Source organism: Cryptosporidium ubiquitum, assembly GCF_001865345.1.
Source record: "Cryptosporidium ubiquitum isolate 39726 chromosome Unknown contig_4, whole genome shotgun sequence".
Lineage (NCBI taxonomy): Eukaryota > Apicomplexa > Conoidasida > Eucoccidiorida > Cryptosporidiidae > Cryptosporidium > Cryptosporidium ubiquitum.
Window position 1 is genome coordinate 408,604 of NW_021639820.1, and position 21,543 is coordinate 430,146.

The 21,543-nt window shown below is 30.2% G+C and overlaps 12 protein-coding genes across 12 annotated transcripts; 7 read left to right on the forward strand and 5 right to left on the reverse strand.

Moving 5' to 3' along the window:
• Positions 1-17: 17 nt before the first annotated feature.
• cubi_02310 (anaphase-promoting subunit 10 family protein) lies at positions 18-1,440 on the forward strand (the record flags this gene model as incomplete). Its single annotated transcript, XM_029019322.1, has 7 exons — positions 18-143; positions 186-487; positions 540-600; positions 643-689; positions 737-787; positions 831-888; positions 1,144-1,440. The coding sequence occupies 7 exons, from the start codon at positions 18-20 to the stop codon at positions 1,438-1,440; spliced, it is 942 nt and encodes a 313-aa protein (XP_028874443.1).
• Positions 1,441-1,481: 41 nt separating this feature from the next.
• cubi_02311 (SRP19 domain-containing protein) lies at positions 1,482-2,006 on the forward strand (the record flags this gene model as incomplete). Its single annotated transcript, XM_029019323.1, has 1 exon — positions 1,482-2,006. One exon carries the CDS (start codon positions 1,482-1,484, stop codon positions 2,004-2,006), a length of 525 nt encoding a protein of 174 aa, XP_028874444.1.
• Positions 2,007-2,023: 17 nt separating this feature from the next.
• cubi_02312 (BCP1P BRCA and CDKN1A-interacting protein) lies at positions 2,024-2,878 on the reverse strand (the record flags this gene model as incomplete). Its single annotated transcript, XM_029019324.1, has 1 exon — positions 2,024-2,878. The coding sequence occupies one exon, from the start codon at positions 2,876-2,878 to the stop codon at positions 2,024-2,026; it is 855 nt and encodes a 284-aa protein (XP_028874445.1).
• Positions 2,879-3,197: 319 nt separating this feature from the next.
• cubi_02313 (uncharacterized protein) lies at positions 3,198-3,518 on the forward strand (the record flags this gene model as incomplete). The annotated part of the gene is made up of 1 exon (XM_029019325.1): positions 3,198-3,518. One exon carries the CDS (start codon positions 3,198-3,200, stop codon positions 3,516-3,518), a length of 321 nt encoding a protein of 106 aa, XP_028874446.1.
• Positions 3,519-4,013: 495 nt separating this feature from the next.
• On the forward strand, positions 4,014-6,170 carry cubi_02314 (kinesin heavy chain; the record flags this gene model as incomplete). The annotated part of the gene is made up of 1 exon (XM_029019326.1): positions 4,014-6,170. One exon carries the CDS (start codon positions 4,014-4,016, stop codon positions 6,168-6,170), a length of 2,157 nt encoding a protein of 718 aa, XP_028874447.1.
• Positions 6,171-6,312: 142 nt separating this feature from the next.
• Positions 6,313-6,849, reverse strand: cubi_02315 (cysteine protease inhibitor; the record flags this gene model as incomplete). Its single annotated transcript, XM_029019327.1, has 1 exon — positions 6,313-6,849. One exon carries the CDS (start codon positions 6,847-6,849, stop codon positions 6,313-6,315), a length of 537 nt encoding a protein of 178 aa, XP_028874448.1.
• A 63-nt stretch (positions 6,850-6,912) lies between these two features.
• Positions 6,913-9,669, reverse strand: cubi_02316 (kinesin heavy chain; the record flags this gene model as incomplete). The annotated part of the gene is made up of 1 exon (XM_029019328.1): positions 6,913-9,669. One exon carries the CDS (start codon positions 9,667-9,669, stop codon positions 6,913-6,915), a length of 2,757 nt encoding a protein of 918 aa, XP_028874449.1.
• A 305-nt stretch (positions 9,670-9,974) lies between these two features.
• On the forward strand, positions 9,975-11,810 carry cubi_02317 (uncharacterized protein; the record flags this gene model as incomplete). The annotated part of the gene is made up of 1 exon (XM_029019329.1): positions 9,975-11,810. The coding sequence occupies one exon, from the start codon at positions 9,975-9,977 to the stop codon at positions 11,808-11,810; it is 1,836 nt and encodes a 611-aa protein (XP_028874450.1).
• A 6-nt stretch (positions 11,811-11,816) lies between these two features.
• cubi_02318 (uncharacterized protein) lies at positions 11,817-14,681 on the reverse strand (the record flags this gene model as incomplete). The annotated part of the gene is made up of 1 exon (XM_029019330.1): positions 11,817-14,681. The coding sequence occupies one exon, from the start codon at positions 14,679-14,681 to the stop codon at positions 11,817-11,819; it is 2,865 nt and encodes a 954-aa protein (XP_028874451.1).
• A 206-nt stretch (positions 14,682-14,887) lies between these two features.
• On the forward strand, positions 14,888-18,115 carry cubi_02319 (ribonucleotide reductase R1 subunit; the record flags this gene model as incomplete). The annotated part of the gene is made up of 3 exons (XM_029019331.1): positions 14,888-15,026; positions 15,076-15,203; positions 15,722-18,115. The coding sequence occupies 3 exons, from the start codon at positions 14,888-14,890 to the stop codon at positions 18,113-18,115; spliced, it is 2,661 nt and encodes an 886-aa protein (XP_028874452.1).
• A 172-nt stretch (positions 18,116-18,287) lies between these two features.
• Positions 18,288-20,623, forward strand: cubi_02320 (uncharacterized protein; the record flags this gene model as incomplete). The annotated part of the gene is made up of 2 exons (XM_029019332.1): positions 18,288-20,570; positions 20,618-20,623. 2 exons carry the CDS (start codon positions 18,288-18,290, stop codon positions 20,621-20,623), a joined length of 2,289 nt encoding a protein of 762 aa, XP_028874453.1.
• Positions 20,624-20,682: 59 nt separating this feature from the next.
• On the reverse strand, positions 20,683-21,480 carry cubi_02321 (apolipoprotein A-I-binding protein precursor; the record flags this gene model as incomplete). The annotated part of the gene is made up of 1 exon (XM_029019333.1): positions 20,683-21,480. The coding sequence occupies one exon, from the start codon at positions 21,478-21,480 to the stop codon at positions 20,683-20,685; it is 798 nt and encodes a 265-aa protein (XP_028874454.1).
• Positions 21,481-21,543: the final 63 nt, after the last annotated feature.

The window sequence follows — 21,543 nt, forward strand, 5'->3', positions numbered from 1 at the left end:
TTTTTAACAGATTATAAATGGACCTTACATTATTAGAGTCAAATATTGGAATACCGAGCCTTCCAAATCAAGCTTGTGATGAATTGTTATCCAACTTAATCGAAATAGGAGACTTAGCATCTTGGTCTCTTTCTTCTGCAAAAGTAAGTTTTTATTTCTGTCTGCAATAATATAATACATTTCAGCCAGGAAATGGAATACAACAGTTAAGAGACAATAATTCAAGTACATTTTGGCAGAGTGACGGCCAAAGCCCACACACAATTACATTGAGATTCCCTAAAAAAACAAAAATTTCTGTAATAGATCTTTACCTTGCATACAAAATAGATGAAAGTTATACTCCTCAAATCATTTCTATTAGATCCGGTAATCAAGAGAGCGATCTGGAAGAAATAAAAGAAATGCAGCTAACCGAACCTGATGGATGGGTAAGAATTCCTCTTTCTCCAAGAGAAATCGCAGATAATTTTTTTAAAGATGCAATGTAAGTAAAGAATAAGTAACTTAAACGTATTAATTAAGAGTTCATTCATAAGGCCAATGCAAATCAAGACAATATGCGATTCTCAAAATTACATTTCTGCATTTTGCATTCAGGTAAGAAATAATTTGTATAATAGAGTTTTTTATTCAGTTTAGATAGCAATACTTGCAAATCATCAAACTGGAAGAGATACACACGTCAGGTAATGTAAATTGTTTTTATTTGAATTCGTTCATTTATTTCATTTAGGCAAATAAGAGTTTGGGGGCCAAGAGAAGTAAACAGTAATGTTGTAGGAAAGTAAGTTGAAAGTATAAACTAAAAAATTGATTAGAGTTTTCAGGGTTCCAATTTCACAACCGATAAAAATGGGTACATCAATTGACACAAAGATGTATCAAGTCTTAAGATAAAATTTAAAAAATGCGCAATTTAAAACTGTAAAATTTTATTGAAATTAATTCGTAATTGACACGTAACCTAGCCATATAATCTTCCACATAGACTAGGTAGGAAATTAAAAAGAAATAATGATATTTTTGTTAATAATTTTCAAATATTAGTATTTAATATATTAAATATTATATAATCGAGTTCTCATTCCGTAACTCAAAAAAATTATGAAAATAATAGATTTTTTGATAGCATATTTCCAGTACAGCAATTACCAATATTACAAAGATGACAACTTCAAGGAATACAATGAGCCAAATTCACTCTTAAAGTATATGGCAATTGGAATAAAAATCATAATATATTCAATTTCATGGATTATGGTACTAATATGGGATGCATATGAATATGGAATGGTTTTTTATGGGCTAATTTTGAGTATATATATCTTGAGGTATTACTCAAGATACTCATGTTTAAAATACATATTTGAAGAGAGTCTTAAGAAACAAATATTAAAAAACATATTACCAAATAGTTTAGTAGAAATGTTAGGTTGACATTTATTATACGCGCATTATTTTTAATTTTTGTGAATAAAATGAACAAAGAACGAATTTCAGAAGGCCAGGATGTTTCTAAATGGAAAGTTATTTATCCTTTATATTTGAATAGTAATAACACAAAGTCCGGTGGTAGGCTAACCTCTTTAATTCACTCCGTAGAAAATCCAACAGTTGCAGAAATGGCTGAAGTATGTATTCAATTGGGAATACCTTGTAAGCTTGAAAGCAAGAGACACCCTAGAGACTACAGAAATCTTGGAAGAATTAGATTTCGGCTTTTTGATGATGGTGGGAAGGCCTTTAATGACGGAATTTTTACGAAAAAAATGCTGCTTGATCAAATCGGGAGAATGATACCCAAATTAAAAAATAGACAAATTGTCGCATTCTCTATTAGAGATAATATTGATCCAAAACATAACAAAGCAAATAACGATGAAACTCAAACTGAAAATAATGGAAAAATGAGAGAAGCAACACACTCTGTAGCTTCTAGCAGTGCAAGCATAAATTCAAACAATGGAAAGAGTAATTTAAAAAAAAAAAATAAGAAGTTTTAGTATAGGAAACAACATTTTTAATTGTAGTTTTTTTTAAATTGATTATAATCTATCATTGATAGCAAAAATTGTTGATTCATTAGTTCCGTCTCATTTTTCTTACCTGTTCCACAAAGTTGTCTTTTCTTTCCTTTCCAAATAATAGTATGTAGGGAATTAATAACCAGCTTTTCTTCTTCGTATTTTTGGTATATAATGGTAGAACCATCGGATGAAATATATCTAGTCGTAAGTAAAATTATATAATCCCATTCGTAATACTCTCTTTCATCGCTCGGAATAACACTATATAAGTTATCTATAGTCCATTGTATGTCATCTTTAAGGCAATTACAAAGCGCAGGTACTATTTCAAGAGGAGAATTTGCTAATCTTTCGTTAATCATTAATCCAACATTTTTTTTGTAAATTACAGAATTAAAAAGACTTTCAAAATCTTTGTTGTGACTTTTCGAAATAATGCCACTTAAATAATCAACTATTTTGTTCAAAACGTGTTTATATTGACGGAAATTTAGGATCGTAGAAAACGCAATAATATTGCCGGAAATAGCAACAGTTGTTCCAATATTACCTTGATTACAAATCAGATCGACAAATTCATGAAATTGAATTCCCTTAATTTGAGAGTATTTTGACATTAAGAGAATATTTTTTATGTTGTGGTAGTCATTTTCATTAGGATCGTTAAATTCAAATTCTCCATCAATAGTGGATTCATTATCACTTGAGTCAGAGTCAGTCCTTTTAACCCTTTTTCTCATAGGTAGGTTTTCAGGTGCTGACAAAAAAATTTCTCCATCAATAGATTCATCTTTAGGATTTGAATCGTCAAATTTTTCATAAACTCGTATATTTCTTTCTGAATTCATAATACAAACTTAATTAGTATATTTCAAAAACATACGAGGATTAGATATTAAAGTCTAAAAGCTACATTTATAACCTATTTTGAAAGTTAAACAACAGTAAAAAACTTAAGACGCGCCTTTGATGAAATACCATGAAAAAAAAAATAAATTTTTACCAATAAACATGATTATAACTACGAGTTGAATCATATTTATGAACACAGAAATACTTCTACAACTAATTGCTTAATTATAATTTAAGAAATAAAATATCATTGGTAATAGAGACCGATGGCGCGGAAATATTCATATTTTTTTTTTCAGTAGACCGAAATTCAAAATGAAATCTCAAAGAAAAAAGAATATACATTCAAGTGATGGTAGCTACAATAAAGATGTGATGGCACAGGCTACTGGAGAAATAAATAAAATATTTGACACGATAGTTAAGAAAAAAACTGTCATTAAAGTTAATTCAGAAATACAAAAGCAGAAAAGTAAATTGAATAAAAGGACGAAAAAAGATAGTGTAATCAGAAGCAACTCTAACAAAAAATTAGATTTGAGAAGTAGCAATATTAAGCCTGTGAGGTATTTGGATGATGGGCTACCGGTTTACAGATTAGAAGATATAAATTTAGGTAAGTGTAACGATATATAATACTTCAGGTTATTAACTTAAAAAGGTAATGGAGGGGGCACTCCAGAGTGCCCATTTGATTGCAACTGTTGTTTCTGAAAATTTTAGTGGCTAGAGCGTCGTCCACACGTATTCTCGTAGGCACTTTGTATATTTCTCAAGTGTTCTTAGGTACCATTGTTACGCAGGCACCATATAATTTTAATATTTCACTTACATCTAAATTACTTGTTAAAACTTTAACACATTTTTTTGCATATCTTTTTTCATAATTCTATTTTGCGGTTTAAATTGTATGTAAATCTCATTAATACCCCCACCCACTCCCCCCACCCACGAAATCTATCACAGTTTTTTGAAATAAGTAAATTGTAAATAAATTATCGTTGCCCCGTACGATTAAAGTAACCATATGGTCTTTTATTTATGAATTTGTATTAGCGGTTGCTTTCTAGCATTTGTTAATACCGTTGTCGAAAATAAACGAGAAATTTGGCAGACTTGTGTAATATTTCAATGGAAAACCGGCAAATCCATCTGAACTCTAATTTAAATACTAAAACTGAATCTCATAAATCAAGGGAAGAGGTTTCTCTACAAAAATATAAAAGTGCGATAAATTCAGATCCAAAGTCAAAAAAATCCAGTCAAGTTTTCAGGTCTATTGGAAAAATTTCAAATTCAAATAAGATACATTTAAACAGAGAGAATGTGCGAGTTATTGTGAGAGTTAGACCCATTCAAGATGATAATGAATCTAGTTCGAGCTGCGTAAGCGTCGTAAGTGAAAAACACAACCAAGTAAAACAAATAGTTTTGGAGGACCCACGCCACCGAGGACTACCTAAGAGATATGAGTTCGACGAAATATATGGTACTGAATGCACTACAGAAGATATTTATTCAAAGGAAATTAAAGATTACGTTGACCCATTGTTATCAGAGTGTTCTTGTATCAATATTTTTGCCTTTGGTAGTTCTGGAACAGGGAAGACTTTCACTATGCATGGCGATTTGAATAGTGAAATGGGAATTGTTGGACTAACAATTAAACAGCTTATCGAAATAAACAACAAACAAATTGAGCCAGGAAGCTTTTCTTTCTCATTTTTTGAAGTTTACTGCGAAAAAATACAAGATTTATTAACTGGGACAGACAATTTAGAAAATTCAAGTAAACCTATAAATTCAGCAAAATCTGATGTTTCTATAAGAACAGATATTTGTGGTAGAATTAGAGTTGTTGGGGCAAATAGTTCGGAATTTAAAACTTGGGACGATTTCAATACAAAATATATATCTGCATTAAAAAAACGCACTTCTGGTAAAACTGCGGTGAATTCTAATAGTAGCAGAAGCCATGCCTGTATTCAAGTAAATTATATTCCGCCTGCGTCTAATATCACTAAAAATGAAATCGAAATTAGAAATGAAGATACAATCGAGAATAGAAGAAGACGAGGAAGTATTTCATTTCATGTAAAACCAAAAGTAAACTTGAACTATCCGCGTACAATTGTTAATCTTATTGATCTGTCTGGATTTGAGAACAACAAGATAACAAATAACACTGGTAAGAGAATGGAGGAGAGCACTTTCATAAACTCTTCACTATTATCATTGAGCAAAGTCATCAATGCATTAAAGAAGAATGCTGGTACTCAATCAACTCAGAACTGTATACCATATAGAGAAAGTAAACTTACTAGGTTATTACAAGAATACTTGGGCGGAGGTGCAGATCCTCCATATTCCCCTTATTGCCTGAGATGCATTATGATTTGTACAATTTCTCCATCAGTCACATTTTTCCAGCAGACTTATGCTACTCTAAATACTCCAAGCTACGGCAGCAATTCAATTATGAGAAAGTACATTGGAATCGCATCATCATTCATAGGCACGGATTCGAAAAATAATTCAGAATCAAAGAAAAACACATTAACAAGTCAGAAAATTAACCTTATTAGACCTTCGAATAAAATAATTAGTGGAAAGAATTCGCATTTAAATGCTACTAATCGTGCACTTGAAGCTAAAAACGAAAAAAAATCAACAGAGAGAATGGATAACGAATCTTCATGCCAAAAAAATTCATACAAAAATATTGAAAGTCGCGTAGCACAAATGATAAAAGGGAAGATACCACTAAACATTGCCAAGCCTAAAAAATCAAAAGTCATTGACTTTGGAGAAATTCCCAAAGGCTCAGCTTCAAGCATTAACAATTGTGTAAATAAAGCAAAGAAACCAAATCCAGTGAGTAGAATCGAAATTAAGCACAAAAACACTAAAGGATCCGAAGAAACATTTAACCCAGGCGAACCAAAGTTAAATCAAATTGATTGCAATTCTGGCAGATGCACAAATGGAAAAGTGGCAGGAAACGGAGTTGTTGAAAAGGATGAATTTTCGAAAAATGACTTGACATTTCTAGGTAACTCGAAAAGTTGCCAATATTGCTCAACTAATGCCGAGTACTGGCAACCTATCTATACTCCTGAGAATGAATCGACTCACTCAAACATCAATATATTAAATTCTAAATGTGATAACATCGACGTGAAATTGAATCAAAATAATTCAAGTTTGTTTATTAAAGATGAAAACTTGCCAGAAATAAAGAAAATTAACAGGCCCGTGACAAGATCGCAAACTAAGAAAGTTTCATAAGTTCTTAAAGTAATAAATTACCAAACATTTAAATGTGATGAAAACTAACTAGAAAAAATCCATTCCAATGTTAATATTTAAAAGTAATTTTCCTATTTATAACTTAATATCTAGATTTGACTGTTCTTTCATGCTACTTATGCTATTCTTTTAGTATTTGTTCACCACAGTGATCAACGACTTTGAATTGGATTTCTGTCTTAAAAATACATCTGTGTGGGATTTCGAAGTATCTGGCATACTCGATAGTTGAAGATGTTGTGCCAGGTTTAATTGCCAAGTACTTGAAAACATAAATTCCACCGTATCCAACCATCATTTCTTCATGAGGGACCGGAACATAATTTGGTTCAGTGCCAACAACTTTTACAATGGTTTCTTCTGGCTTAGTAGTCATCCTTTGGCTATACCCTGTTGTAGGATTACCCTTAATATTCACAGTAATTGTTGTTCCAGGTTCAACAGTGATTGAGTATTTCACGGAGTCTCCACTACTTATGTCTTGAATATCGATAATCGCCTCTTTAGAGTTGCAAAAATCTAAATTTACAAGTTTAATCCTTTCCGAAGCATCTATAGATTTCAATTCACCATTAGATGACATTTCAGCAGAGTTTGAAACACTAAAAATCTCAGAAATGATGAAAAATAAAAAAAATAAGAAAGTTTCTCTATCCATTTTTTAAAATGCCTAAACTGGTTTATTTATTTCGAGCGGTAAATCAAGTGAATCTACTATTGGTTATTGTGTGTTGCATTCCGTAATAGGATTTTCTTCGTTATCAAAACTAGGGTTTTCGGAATTTTCTTGATTTAGAATGGATTTTGATGCCAAATCAATGATATTTTCTTTTGATCTATTTTCTTTAAAACCATTAATTCCTTGTAATTTTTTTTCTTTGTATTCCATGCTCTCTGTTTGAATTTCGGATTTTTCGTTAAAAAATCGGCTCGCTTTCGATTCATCACATTTTTCTACTTTATAATCGAAATTATTAGGCATTTCCTGGCTATCTAAATTTTTGATATTAGAGCAAGACAGTCTAAAGTTTAATTCATGTTTCAATTGATTTAATGACGTCCTTAGCTCATTGTTTTCTTTTCTTTGAGATTCTATAAATTCATTTAAAATTCTGTTTTCATTTTTAATATTTTCAATCTCCATCTGAAGAATTTTAAATTCCACTTCAAGATCCTTTTTCTCATTTAGTTCTGAATCAAGCAGCTTTATAAGCTTCTCAGAATCTTGGATTTTTCTTGTGAATTCATATGAGTCAGAAATGGACAAATTTGGAAGAGAATTATCTATTAAATGATAATTACTTTTGCTGGGAAATACAGTGCACAAGAGCTCGAATAAATTTAAAACAATCGAGTTTAAATTTTGGATTGCTTGTTCCTGGCAGTTAACAGTTTCCAAATAAATTTTATTCTTTTCCTCCTCGTAATGCTTTATTTCAGACTCTAACAGTAAAATTTCATTGCTGAAGTTTGAAAGTTCTGAATTATAATCGACTCTATCTTTTTCCAATATTTGATTGTATATGGAAATATAATTCAAGTAGTCCCTTACGTTTGAAATTAAGCGATCCAAATTTTCATTAATTGAATCTGATTCGATATATTCCGTTTTTTTTAGTTTTTTACTATTCAAGTCACAGATATACCAGTTTATAAATCTATATATCTCCGATAACAAAAATTCCAGACTTTTTTTCAATTCAACACAATATAATGAATTTTTTTCGTTCTTAATAATAAGGTTTTCAATAACTGAATCTTTACAATCTAACTGTGCCTGAAATGTCTTTAATTTATTATTTGAATCAGATAACAATTTAGACAAATGCTTGATTTCATTTTCTTTTTTAATAATTTTGTCATTTTTTTGGTCTAAGTCGTTTTTCATTTTATAGTTGTCATTCATTGTTTTTTCTACATTTCGAACCTTTATTTGTAAAGAATTTATTTCTTCATTTAAATTTCTGATATTTTGATCTTTTAAATCTATTATTTCAGCGTATTCAGCAATTAAGTGGTTGAAATATTCTTCATATATTATATATGAGCTATTATTTAAGTCAATATCTAAACTTGTCAATTTTGATGGGCAATTGATTGATTTTACTTTAATAGTATTTAGTTCGAATAATAGTTCAGCTTTTTGGTTTTTTAGCAATTCAATTTCCTGCTTGAGAAAAGTAACATCTTTAACTTGTTTATTTAGCTTGTTTATTTTTTGTTTCAATTCTGCTAATTGAGATTTTTCTTCACTCGATTTCAAGATATTTACCTTAACTTCATTTTGAATTTTTTTTGCCCTTCTTGCAAAGTCAATCGTAGATAATGTTTCATAGTAATTTAATCTATCAGGAGAGCAATTACATATTATAATAGTTCTTGAATTTCCGCCGAGTGAATCAGACAAAATCCTCGTAATTTTTGAGTCTCTATAGTTAATATACTTATTTTTTGACTGTGATAATCCATCTGTTAAAGCTATTTGATTCGGATAATTATTTGCCAGCGGTTCAATAAATTCATTTTCGCTTAACTGTGAAATCACTTGAGAAAGTGCTAATAAACTTCTATTTATACTCATTCCCTCTTTTCTTCGGTCTCCTTCCAATTGTGTCCTTTTAATACTTTCGCTTCCTGCCAAATCTACAAAATTTAATACCCCAACACAAACATCATTCGAATTAATGTAAGATTCTATCTTAATCCTAAGTATTGTATGGCTTCTAGAAGATCTCTCGTTCATGGATGTTTCAGCAACTCTCCTTGATTTTAAGCCAGTTTTAATGATAACATGAACATCTTCTGGAGAAGAAACATTCTTTGAAGTCAAATTGATAAAGTCCACAGCACCATCTACTCCATCAACTACTTTAACCTTTCTTGAATTGTTATCATTAGAATTATTATTTAAGTTGCTCTGCGGTGCAAGTAAGTCAAATAATTTTTCATTATATACTTCCAAATATGACACTGTTATGTTATTGCTTGTTTTAATAGATTGGTTGGAATTAGTATATGCAAGATTAAATATCTCATTTATACTTAGTGGTATAATCCCATCATAACTTCCTTTATTATCACCATACATGGTGTGTGTTTTCCCTGATGATGTCTGCCCATAGGCAAAAATAGTTACATTTATCCCACTCAAACATGTTTTTATGGCGTCCTTAATTAATTTATCATAAATTAAACGGTTAGTTGATTTTTCATCAAACACATAATCGAAGTAGTGGTAAGTTTTTTTGGATATATCATAGACAGATTTATGTGAAAGCTCCCATATTGAACTGGTTTCTATTTCACTAATTTCATTGCTAACAGACGGGCGGAACCTTATTGCAACACTAAATGCTGATTTTGAATGAGAATAAACTTTATTTTGAGTAGATTCAATGTTTATATAGCTTCCAGAGTGATCATTAGATATTATTTCTTTTGTAGACTGCTGAAGAGACTGTCTACGTGAATCTACCATTGTATTATCAATTATGAATGCCCACGAGTTCCTTTTCAAATTCGAATTGTTTGAAATTCATTCCACACAATTAAAGAATACATATATTTGCGTAGTATTTTGATATAATTGAAAACAGAGTATTCAAATAAGGCATTTACTATTCAGAGTGCATTATGTAATAATTATTTAGGCTAGGAAAAAAATTATTTGAAATGTATTACCGCGTATATTAATGAACATGCATGTGGGGAATCTGTTGGTCAATTTTGAGTCCACTTATTGGTGTAGCTGTGAAGTACATTAATGTATATTACATCTTTGACATGCCTAATGCTTCTATAACTATAAGGGAGAGTGCAATATGTTCTATTGAATATTTTGAAGAGCTATTGGATAACATAAAGAATGAAAATGAAGATTTTGTTCCTATTAAAGATACAAAAAAATTTCTATCTGATAAAATTGGCATCGATATTGATTCATTTCTATCTGAATCCGGCAATTTTTTTATTAGACCCGATTTCATTAGTTTTATTGAATTTTGGAGATTATATGAAGAGTTGTTAAAATATTCTGGTCTATATAATTTTTTGCAAAATTATGATGGTATACTAAATGGAATGGTATACCTAAGAGATAGGATAATTAACGAATTAATCAGTCACGGAAAAATGAATAGTTTAGCTCAAATAAGTGTTCTTAATAATATATATGAACCTAGAAAAGGTATTGGTATAACAGTTGGCCAGATACATACAATAATACTTGAAATAATTTCCAACGTTTGTAATGATGGCTCATCTGCATATTGGCAAGATGTATTGACTCAAATACCACAGGAAGAAAACTCAAGTATGTTTTTGGAGCTCATTGATATTAGCAATTCAATATTACAGTGGCTAAAAGAATACTTAAATATTTTAAGCCAAACATCAGTTTGTAGTACTAAAGCAATAGTTACAAGGATATTAAGTATTAAAGAAGAGACAAATCACAATTCGGAAAATGATGATATAAATTGTGGCTCAGAAAAAACTCCTCTAAATTATCAAACTAGAAAAGCGGATGAAAAAACTGAATTTGATATTCAATGCATCTCATTAAATGAGAATTGCAATACTAGCGAATTATACCTTGATTCATTTGAAACTTTGCCTTGGAAAGGCCAAACAATGTTCTCAAACTTTAGGGAGTTACAAATTTCTCTTCAATCTATATTGGAACGAGTAATTTTAAATTCAGATAAGGGAAAGAACAATTATTTTTTGAAGAAAGACGAAATTGTAATAAGAAAAATTTCTCATATGATAACAGAATTAGAAGATTATCTTTATAACCGATTCGATGTTATTCATAAAGAAAGGGACAAATTTGAACAATTAGAAATAGAAAACAAGAATTTAAAAAGACAACTCAAAGTCGCAATTGAAGAATCAGAAGAATACAAATTTGAAATTCAAAACTCCATAACTCAGAAGAACAAATATGAGAAAGAGGTTGAGCATTTTCTATCACAGAAAGATAGGTTATCTAGCGATATAATTCGTTTTAAAGAAGAAAACAAGTCTCTTGAAAAAAAATATCAAGGTTTATTGTACAATTACAATGAGTTGAAAGAAAGCCATGAAATATTGCATGAGGAAAACCAACGGTTGATTAGTGAAATAAATAAATATAAGGAAAGAGATGAAATAGTTGAGAGAAGGAAACACAATAATTGTCTTGCTGAAAAAAAAGATGATAAAAATTGCTTAAAATTGGATCAAGATTTCATTGAAAGCGGTGACGATAATTTTAACAGCTTAATATATTGCTCAATACCAAAAAATAATAGTAAATACGAAGAAAGTACAAAAGAAAGTTCGAACTATACAGATAGAGGTAATTTTTACAAATCTCCTGCAATAATCAAAACAATACCAGATTTTCTGGAAAGCTCGATTCAAGCTCCTATAAGTTGCCGGTCATATAGACAAAAAATTGGGTATTTTCCGGAGAAAACAATAGATAAAGAATTAAGGATAGTAAGCGTTGTATCACCAGTGAATAAAAGAAACTTTGAGGATTTTGCGCATCAAAGACGGGAAAAAAATACTATTACTCAAAAAAAAAAAAATTTATCCAAAATGATTGATGAGATAGGATGTACGTTTCAATAAATATAACTAATTAGTCATTTGTTTTTCATTCGCTGAATTTCTCAGATTTTTTATTTTATTTGCAGAATTTATTGCTTTTTGCATTTTAATTCCTTTAAATTCAATTATTTTTTTTTGATTTGACTCCGCAGCACGTAATTTGAGGACTTCCAATTTGCTTTTCTTAATGTTTATATTTTTGCTCGGTTCATCAATAAAATTCGAGCAAATGGATTTTCTTTTATATTTAATGTTAGAATTGATCTTATTTGTGTCTATGGCAAAATCCAAGAGTTTGAATTCTTCATTATCGAATAAGTGAGTTTCGGGCTTATTTCTCTTATCAATTGTTCTTATGTCAGATATTGCCATATCATTTCCCCAATATAATTTATGGGCATATATATTACTAAGAGCAAATTTGAAGTACTGATCTAAGTGTTTATTTAAACATTGATATTTTTTTTCGGGGTCTTTATTATTATCAGAATTGGTTCGAAAAATATCCTGTTCAACTTTTGTGTTTTTTAATGGCAAATAAAGTAACCCAATAATTTGAAATGTATTTATTACTCGCACGAATCTAATAAATAAATTCTTATATTGGTCAGGTAGGCAATTTATTCTTGTTTGTTCATTATTTATTTTTTCAAGTTGATTTTTAGAAACCGAAATGTTGTAACATTTATTCAAATCACCATTTATTTTATTACAAAATGTAGCAAAAAATTTAAACAAGTTTATTTTATTTCCTTTATTTGCACTGTAAATTTTATAAATGATCGAAAAGTCATCTGAAATATTTTCATTGTCATCTGTTTGATTGAAATCGTCAATTATATTTGTAATAAAATTGGGTGTTAGCATTTCATCTAAAAAATAATCCAAATGTTCAAAAGAAACGTTAAAATTTACATAAATTAATGAATGAAAAACATTGTCAGTTATGTACCCGGAAAATTTTGATCTATCAAATGAAGGAATGAAGAGTTTTGAAATATTGAACTCAAAAGTTTTGATATCCCATAGAACTTTATTACCAAGGATTTGATTTTTTTTTTCGAACAAGGATTTGTTTTTTGTTAAAAATAACTCAGTAATTTTGTTTATTTTTGAGAAAACTGAGTTTTTATTTAAAGTGGAATTTTCAATACTTTTTATATCACATGTTAAACTATTTATTTTTTTAATTAATTCCTCAATTCTATTTTTTTCTATAATCTCCAACCATTCAATAATTAAGTTGTATCTTTCGTTAATATCAAAAATATTTAAAGCATCGTAAAAAATGATGTTTAGAATAGATATTCCTAGAGCGACTAGTTTTAAATTCAATTGAAGTTGAGATAATTCAGTTATCGTTGCTTCTTTTAAATCGTTATCAATCTCTGGCAGCAGCTTGCTTTTATTAATTTGATATTTGAGTTTCAATTTATCTATTATATCTTCATCAAAGCCTTCCATTTTTATTTCCTTAAATTGATGAAAAAAGAAATCATACTTGTTATTCGTGAAGTAAAATTGAAATACAATGAAAACTGTCTTTAAAGAAGAAGTCAGGCTGTAATCATACTGAAAGAAATTATCTTTTATGTGTTTTATGCATGCAGTAGATATTAGTGGAAAAGAGAATAACTCTGTTTCGGAATTAGTTATCGAACTAGAATAAAAGTAGTTTAATTCAACCAAATTTTCTGAATTTGATTCTTGTGATTTCACAGAATTTCCTTTAAGTAAAATATTTGAATCAAAATCATCTAAATATAATAGTGAGTTAATTATTGATTGAAAAAAAACTTTTTTTGAGTCCAGTAGCTTTACGGAAACAAATTTCAGTCTATTAAAAACGGTTTGACCAATAATACGTTGAACGTATAATGTACTTGTTGAAATACCAAGAACAATTTTAAATGGAATTTTATAAGTTTCTTTAATTTGAGATAGCATTTCAAGCAGCTGCCCAAGTTGGCCTGGTGAAAAACATTCACTACTTGGAATCAATATAATTATGGGTTTAATATTCAAATTGTTTTTTTTCTTTATTCTAAAAATTGAACCAACCACTTTAAGGCCTTTATTAATATTTAAGTATTTTTGACTATGATTGTTATTTGATAAAGAGAATCTTGAAGCTTTAGAATTCATTTGAATTGATTGAATAGATGGCAGCTTGTATATATTGTCAGTTTGAGTAAATTGAAAATTTATTATTCTATTCTGTAGATCTAACTGAATTTCTTTTACTACTGAGTTTTCAGTTTTACATTTTCTTTTATTCCTTTTAACTCTATTAACTAATTTTTCTTCACAGTCTGCCTTTGAATCTTTTAGATTCATTGAATTCAAAATTAACGAACCGTTCTCGTAATCATATTCTTTACATGAATCTATAATCTTAATTTCTTCAATAAGCAAATCTAAAAATGTACTTTTAATTATATACCAGATTGTCTCCAATAATTTTGATATACTCAATCCTTCAACACCTATTTTCTCGTGGTCTAACAATATTGTATATGGCTGGCCTGAACAATTAAGAAATTCTTGCAAAACATTGAATGTAATAACGTGGTCGCAATTATTTGACCCCGATAACGCTCCTATAACATGTAGCTCGTAATTTATACCATCATCTACGAGAGAGCTAATATTTTCGAGTATCTTTGACATTCCATTGCTCATTTCAAGTCTAATATTGTTAAGAAATTTCTTGAAAAACAAATTCCATGATTTTTTAAATGTTAAATCATAATCATCTTTACGGCTACTAAATGATCTCAAGACCCCAAATGGAGTAAATATATCATTTGTATTTGTTTTAATAGAGTTGGCCTGTTTGTTGGTACTTTCTTTTCTATATTTAAAAGTTGAAATATCAAATGGTTTATGCATTTTATTAAAAATACTTTAAAAATATCATTTAGATAAAAATAACTTAATTGTGATATTAATTGAAATAAATAATTAATAAATTAAAGATTTATATTTTTGGAAGTATTTGATTTCAATATTTGCAATATTTAATATTTACTTATGGTAATTATATAATCCCACTAACATTGCGCTAAGACATTTTATCTAAAAGTTTTACTAAAAAAATGAAAGATAAAATTAAAACTATAACAACGTCTAATTCCTCGATAGAAAATAACAATAAGGTATTGAAACAATGCAGACTAATAGGAGCAATCACCTTTGGGATCATAGCAGGGATTCTGGGATTTAAGGGATTTTCAGGTAAATTACTTCAAAAATATTAATATTCTCTATTATTATGCTTTCTTAGGTATTATTTGCTATATTTCTTCTCTAACAATGACATCAATTTTCATTGTATTGAATGTTGGAATGAATAATTATAATAGTTATGTTGAGAAGACTAATGACATTTTAGGGATTGGCGACTACATCCTAGTAAGTTTCTGGGGGAAAAACACAGAAAAAAAAAATTACACATTACATTTGTAGAGTTTTATTCTCTCTTGGTCTATTTCATATTGTATCTGCCATATTTACTATTGATTTTTGTGGAATAAAGTCTACAAAAATGCGAAGGTGTGCTCTCGATATTGCTAGAATATATGACAGAATGCCATTTTATTTCATTCTAAATATTGCTAATTAAGTAATGAGCAAAATCGGGATTGGAATATTTGGATAGTTTTTAACACCACTGAAATTCATTGTGGATTATTGCCTATTAAATTTGGAATACATGGCGGCACCCCACATCGGAAACTTCTTTGTTCCCCACTTAATAGTTTGTGGAAGTGCTCGCAATACCCCACTATTTGGAAGAAATAAAAGAATTTGTTTTACTTTTCTTTTGTTGAATGTTTCAACATCGAATAGGGTTAGTACTACGAATTCTAAAATATTAATTGGTTCTTGTGTCCCAGTAATCGTAAATAATGTACGTGGTGAACAGAAAGGGTGAGGTGGAGCCAGTATCATTTGACCAGATTCTTAGTAGAATCACCAAATTATCATATGGACTGCATCCACTTGTTGACCCAGCGAGAGTTACCCAGGCAGTAATAAATGGTATGTATAGTGGAATTAAAACTTCTGAATTGGATGAGCTTGCTTCGCAAACTTGTGCGTATATGGCAGCTACACACAATGATTTTTCTAAACTTGCTGCTCGCATATCAACTTCCAATTTACATAAAAACACTTCTTCTGATATTGGCGATGTTGTATCACAACTATTTTATTTCAAGGATGTTCAAGGTAACCCTGCTCCTCTGATTTCAAGGTGTGTCTATGATTTTATTATGGAAAATAAAGAAATAATTAATTCAAAAATTGACTTCTCAAAAGATTTTGAATATGATTATTTTGCATTCAAAACTTTAGAAAGGTCCTATCTTCTCAGAATTGATAACAAGATTGTAGAGAGACCACAACATCTTCTAATGAGAGTTTCTTGTGGTATACATTGCGGTGATATCGAGGCTGCACTCGAAACATATAAATTATTATCGCAAAAGTATTTTACCCATGCTACACCTACGCTTTTCAACTCCGGCACTCCAAGACCTCAAATGTCATCTTGTTTTTTACTCAGAATACCAGAGGATTCTATAGATGGTATTTTTGACACGCTAACAAAATGTGCAAATATTAGTAAGACTGCCGGCGGTCTTGGAGTGGCAGTGAGTAATATTAGAGGAACGGGCTCGTATATTCGGGGTACCAATGGAAGGTCTAATGGACTGATTCCAATGTTACGCGTTTATAATGATACTGCTAGATATATTGACCAAGGTGGAGGGAAACGCAAGGGTGCGATTGCAATTTATTTGGAGCCGTGGCATGTAGATGTTGTGGAGTTTATTGAAATAAGAAAGAATCATGGAAAAGAGGAGATGAGATGCCGTGACCTCTTTCCTGCCCTTTGGGTTCCTGATCTATTTATGGAGAGGGTTGAGAAAGACCAAGATTGGACTCTTATGTGTCCGGATGAATGCAGGGGGTTGCAAGATGTTTGGGGTGATGAGTTTAAGAAACTATATGAAGAGTACGAAAAGCAGGGCCGCGGAAGAAAAACTATGAAGGCGCAGAAACTTTGGTTTTTAATCCTACAAGCTCAAATTGAAACAGGAACGCCTTTCATCTGCTACAAGGACGCTGCGAATAGTAAGAGTAACCAGAAAAATTTGGGGACTATTGTTTCCAGTAATTTATGCACCGAAATTATAGAGTACACTAGCGCAAATGAAATTGCTGTTTGTAACCTGGCGTCCATTGGTCTTCCGAAGTTTGTTGACAAAGATAACAAAACATTCGACTTTGATAAGTTAAAGGAAGTTACGAGAGTTATTACGAGGAATTTAAACAAAATTGTTGATCACGGATATTATTCTCTCCCAGAATGTAAAAACTCAAATCTAAAACATCGCCCGCTTGGAATTGGTGTTCAAGGACTTGCAGATTGCTTTATGATGCTTCGTATGCCATATGAATCAGAGAAGGCTAGGAAATTAAATAAGGAGATTTTTGAAGTTATTTATTATGCGGCGCTCGAGGCTAGTTGCGAGCTCGCAGAAAAAGATGGGCCGTATGAAACGTATTCTGGGTCACCCGCGAGTAAAGGTATTCTACAATTTGACATGTGGGGAGTTAAGCCTGATTCTGGGCTTTGCGACTGGGATTCACTTAAAGAAAGGATTTCTAAGTATGGGCTCCGTAATTCACTTCTAATTGCTCCAATGCCTACTGCGTCTACCTCGCAAATATTAGGTAACAACGAAAGTTTTGAACCATTTACTTCAAATATATATCATCGTAGGGTACTTTCTGGTGAATTTTTTGTAGTGAATCCTCATTTACTCAATGACTTGCTTGAACTTGGGCTATGGGATGACAGGCTTAAACAAAATATCATTGCAAATAATGGAAGTATTCAAAATATTCTTACAATCCCGGAGGACGTCCGCGAACTTTATAAAACAGTTTGGGAGATTAAGCAAAAGACAGTAATCGATATGGCTGCAGATAGGGGCCCATATATTTGCCAGTCTCAGTCTTTAAATATTCATATGGAAAATGCTAACTTTGCAAAGTTATCATCGATGCATTTCTATGGCTGGAAAAAAGGATTAAAAACTGGCATTTATTATCTAAGAACTCAAAGCGCAACACGTCCAATACAATTCACCGTAGATCAGCAACTTCTTAAATCAGAAACTAATAAAGAAAAGGATTCATTGGAAAGAAACAAACGCCAAGCAATTGAACCAGAAGAGAAAAAGATAATTGCCTGTCCATTAAGGCCATCTAACTTAAAGGATGGTGAAGAATGTATGATGTGTTCTGGTTAATAACTAATAATTATTAGAACTCTTGATTTCTAACCAAGTTTTTCAAACATTTAGTTATGCTTGATTTTTAAGTGCTAATCTAAATGATTCTTTAATTTATTCTACTTTCCACACAATACACACGCTTTAGACCGCCGAATCTAATTGATAATAAGAATTTTAATCCATTGAAATGAAATTTAAAATATTTTCTTCAAGAATTATTAAACTCGGCAAAAACCGAGTTTTTTGTAGGACTTTTCTAATTACTATTCTAATTTTTCTGATTTTTTTCTCTAAGCGGAGGTTGGCAATTGACCTTCTATTAATTGCTGAACTTGTATTAATTGACGTTTTTTTTTCAAAATGTTTGAGGAAAAAAAAAGTGGTTAATTATCCAAGAAACTCCAAAAGTTTGACTTCTGGTGAGAAAAATGATATTGAACTTAAAAAATTTTCCAGTAATAACTCTAATAATTCCGAAAAGCAACAAAAAACAATTAAAAGGTCAGTTGATGATAAAAGATTTAGGAAAATTGGGAGAAAAAAAAGTAAAGGATATGGCTGGATGCTTACAATTATAGCCTCATTAATATTGATATTTACATCGTTTTACGAAAGTTGGATTACTAATATTGTTGGTAAAAAACATTCAAATAAACAAGAAATAATAAGTTCGAAAGATCAGTATTCGGTAGAAAGTAGGTATCTCAACAAAATTTTCAGATATAGCCCTCCAATTAATTTATCCGTTCTCGAATTTTCAAATTGGTTGCTCAATAACTGGTCCTATAGATCTATCTCAAATCCGCGAAGTTCATTTTCTGACTATTTAAACATTGAAACAAAAGTAATTGAATATATCGAGACTGAATTTGATACATTTATCAATTTGAAGAAAGAAACATCCCTACCAAATGTAAATAATGAAATCAAAAGTAGTAATTTGAACGATTTAACAAGAAGTACTAATTCGGTTTCTGGTTTAGGTAATTACAATGAAAATGATAGAATAAGTATTGTAATTCCAGCTTATAATGAAGATGAGTTTATCAGTAAAACTATAATCTACACTATTGAAGCGACTCCAGTGGAATTGCTGAGAGAAATCATTGTTGTTGATGACTTCAGTGAAAATCCAGTACATGAAATACTTGAAAAAGAACTCCCAGAGAATTATAAAAGATATGTGAAAATAATAAGATTAAATAAATGTGAAGGTTTAATAAGATCAAAAATAATTGGAGCAGATGCTGCTTTAGGCCCTAATATATTTTTTTTAGATGGACATTGTAAACCAAAAAAGGGCTGGTCAGAAGCATTGGTTAAATCAATTAGAGAAAACTATAAGAGAATTGTTTGTCCAATAGTCCAAAGTATCTCTAATACTGATTGGAGTGATATAGGAACGGCTGGTGCGAAAATGATGATAGAATGGAATTTTGCATTTCATTGGTATGATGATGGACTACCAGAAATTCCGATTACATCAGGAGGAATATTAATGATAACAAAAAGATGGTGGGAAGAAAGTGGCAAGTATGATCCGGGAATGCTTTATTGGGGTGGTGAAAATATTGAGCAAAGCTTTAGAGTTTGGCTTTGTGGTGGAGAAATACATGTGGTAAGAAATTCATTAGTTGGACATATTTTTGATAGAAATAATTTAAATAAAAGAAACCAAGATTTTGAATATAAAAAAATGTTAATTGACAATATGAACACTAATCATCAAAGAACGGCATTTGTATGGTTAAGTGAACAATTTTATGAAACTTATTTCAAAAATTATCATGTAATGGGTTATTTACCTCTTAGTTATACAAAGGGTTTAAGTGAAAGACTCTCATTAAAATACATATTGAAATGTAAACCTTTTGAGTGGTATTTAAAAAAATTTAGGCCAGCATTTGAAAGACAGCATGAATTATATTACGACTTCCACCATATTCAACATTTAAAAAGTAGATTATGTTTGTCTACATTGAATAAACAAGAAGATAAGATTGATATTGAGAAAACTAATGAGATTGAAATTCCAATGACTGTAGTACCGAATGATGTGTCCAGGTATAACATAAAAACAACTACTGATTATGACATATTAACTTTAAAAACGTGTAACTATCTTGACGAATCCCAAAAGTGGAGTTTTATCCTTGGTAATCGGATGTTATATAATTATAAATCAAGAAAATGTTTAGATAAAGTAATTTCAGTTAATTTAATTGAAAAAATAAAATCGGAAGATTATATAGAGTTAATTAAAAGTTTAAAATCTAATACTATATTGAAATTACCTTTATTATATGAGTGTGACTGGAATCTTGTGATGAGAGCAAGAAATTATAATCAGTTCTGGGCATGGAAAAACAATAAAAATAAAAATGGAAGAATTGTCAATTGGGCAGGAGATGAACATATATCAAATACGACAGGTGGGGCAGAGGAATTTAAAGTTCCAATAAATAAAGGAGTAGATAGCGACAGTTATTGTTTGTATTCTAATGCGACTTTAGGCAGTTATAGAGAAACACAAATATTTTACACGAATTGTCAAAAAGAGAATGACTCTGAAGAAATTTTGTTTAAGAAAATGTGGAAGCAACATTTTTTTGGTTAAATAGAATAAATTGAGTTGCATTTTCCTTCAGAAAAAGATCGTAAATATACTCAACTTTATACTTGTACAATATATCACGTGTTGCAAAAAGTGATGCAATAAAATGAATTCCATTAAAATACTTTGAACACGACTTTGGAGCAGTTAATGAAATTAAGACATGAGGTTCTATTCTATCTTCACTATAGCTTTCTTTCATATCGATTTCCCATCCAGAAGGAACATCAATCGAAATTACAGGTATTTTGTGCTCTTTTGAATTTATTATTAAAAAATTCATAATCTCACTATAACAGTTATCAGTTTTATTGCTATTATATCCAAAACCAAATACTGCATCAATTAACAAAATTGAATTATCAACATTTTGTGCATCTTCGAGTTTTCTAAAAATTGGAACCTCAAACTTTTCCAGTAATAATATTAAGCTGTTAAAAAATTCTGGTCTGCCAATTTTTGGATATATTACAATTGGAAAACCACCAAATAGTTTAAGGTATCTTGCTATTACAAGTCCATCGCCACCATTATTTCCTGGACCACAGAATATTGTAATTGGCTTACTTTTAGAAGATTCTTTAATCGAATGAATACCAAATTTGCTTAAGAAATTGTTATTAATGCAATGCAAAATACAGGAAGAGCAATTGAAACCGGCAATCTCCATCAATTGATCTAGCTTATATCCAAAATTTTCGCTTAATAGCTCCTTATCTAACTTATTAGAATCAGATTGGCTTAATAAATAAATTTGTTTATTCATGGATAATTATATTTAATTACTAGAAAAATCATAAATGATTGCGCAAAAAGGGGAATAATTTAA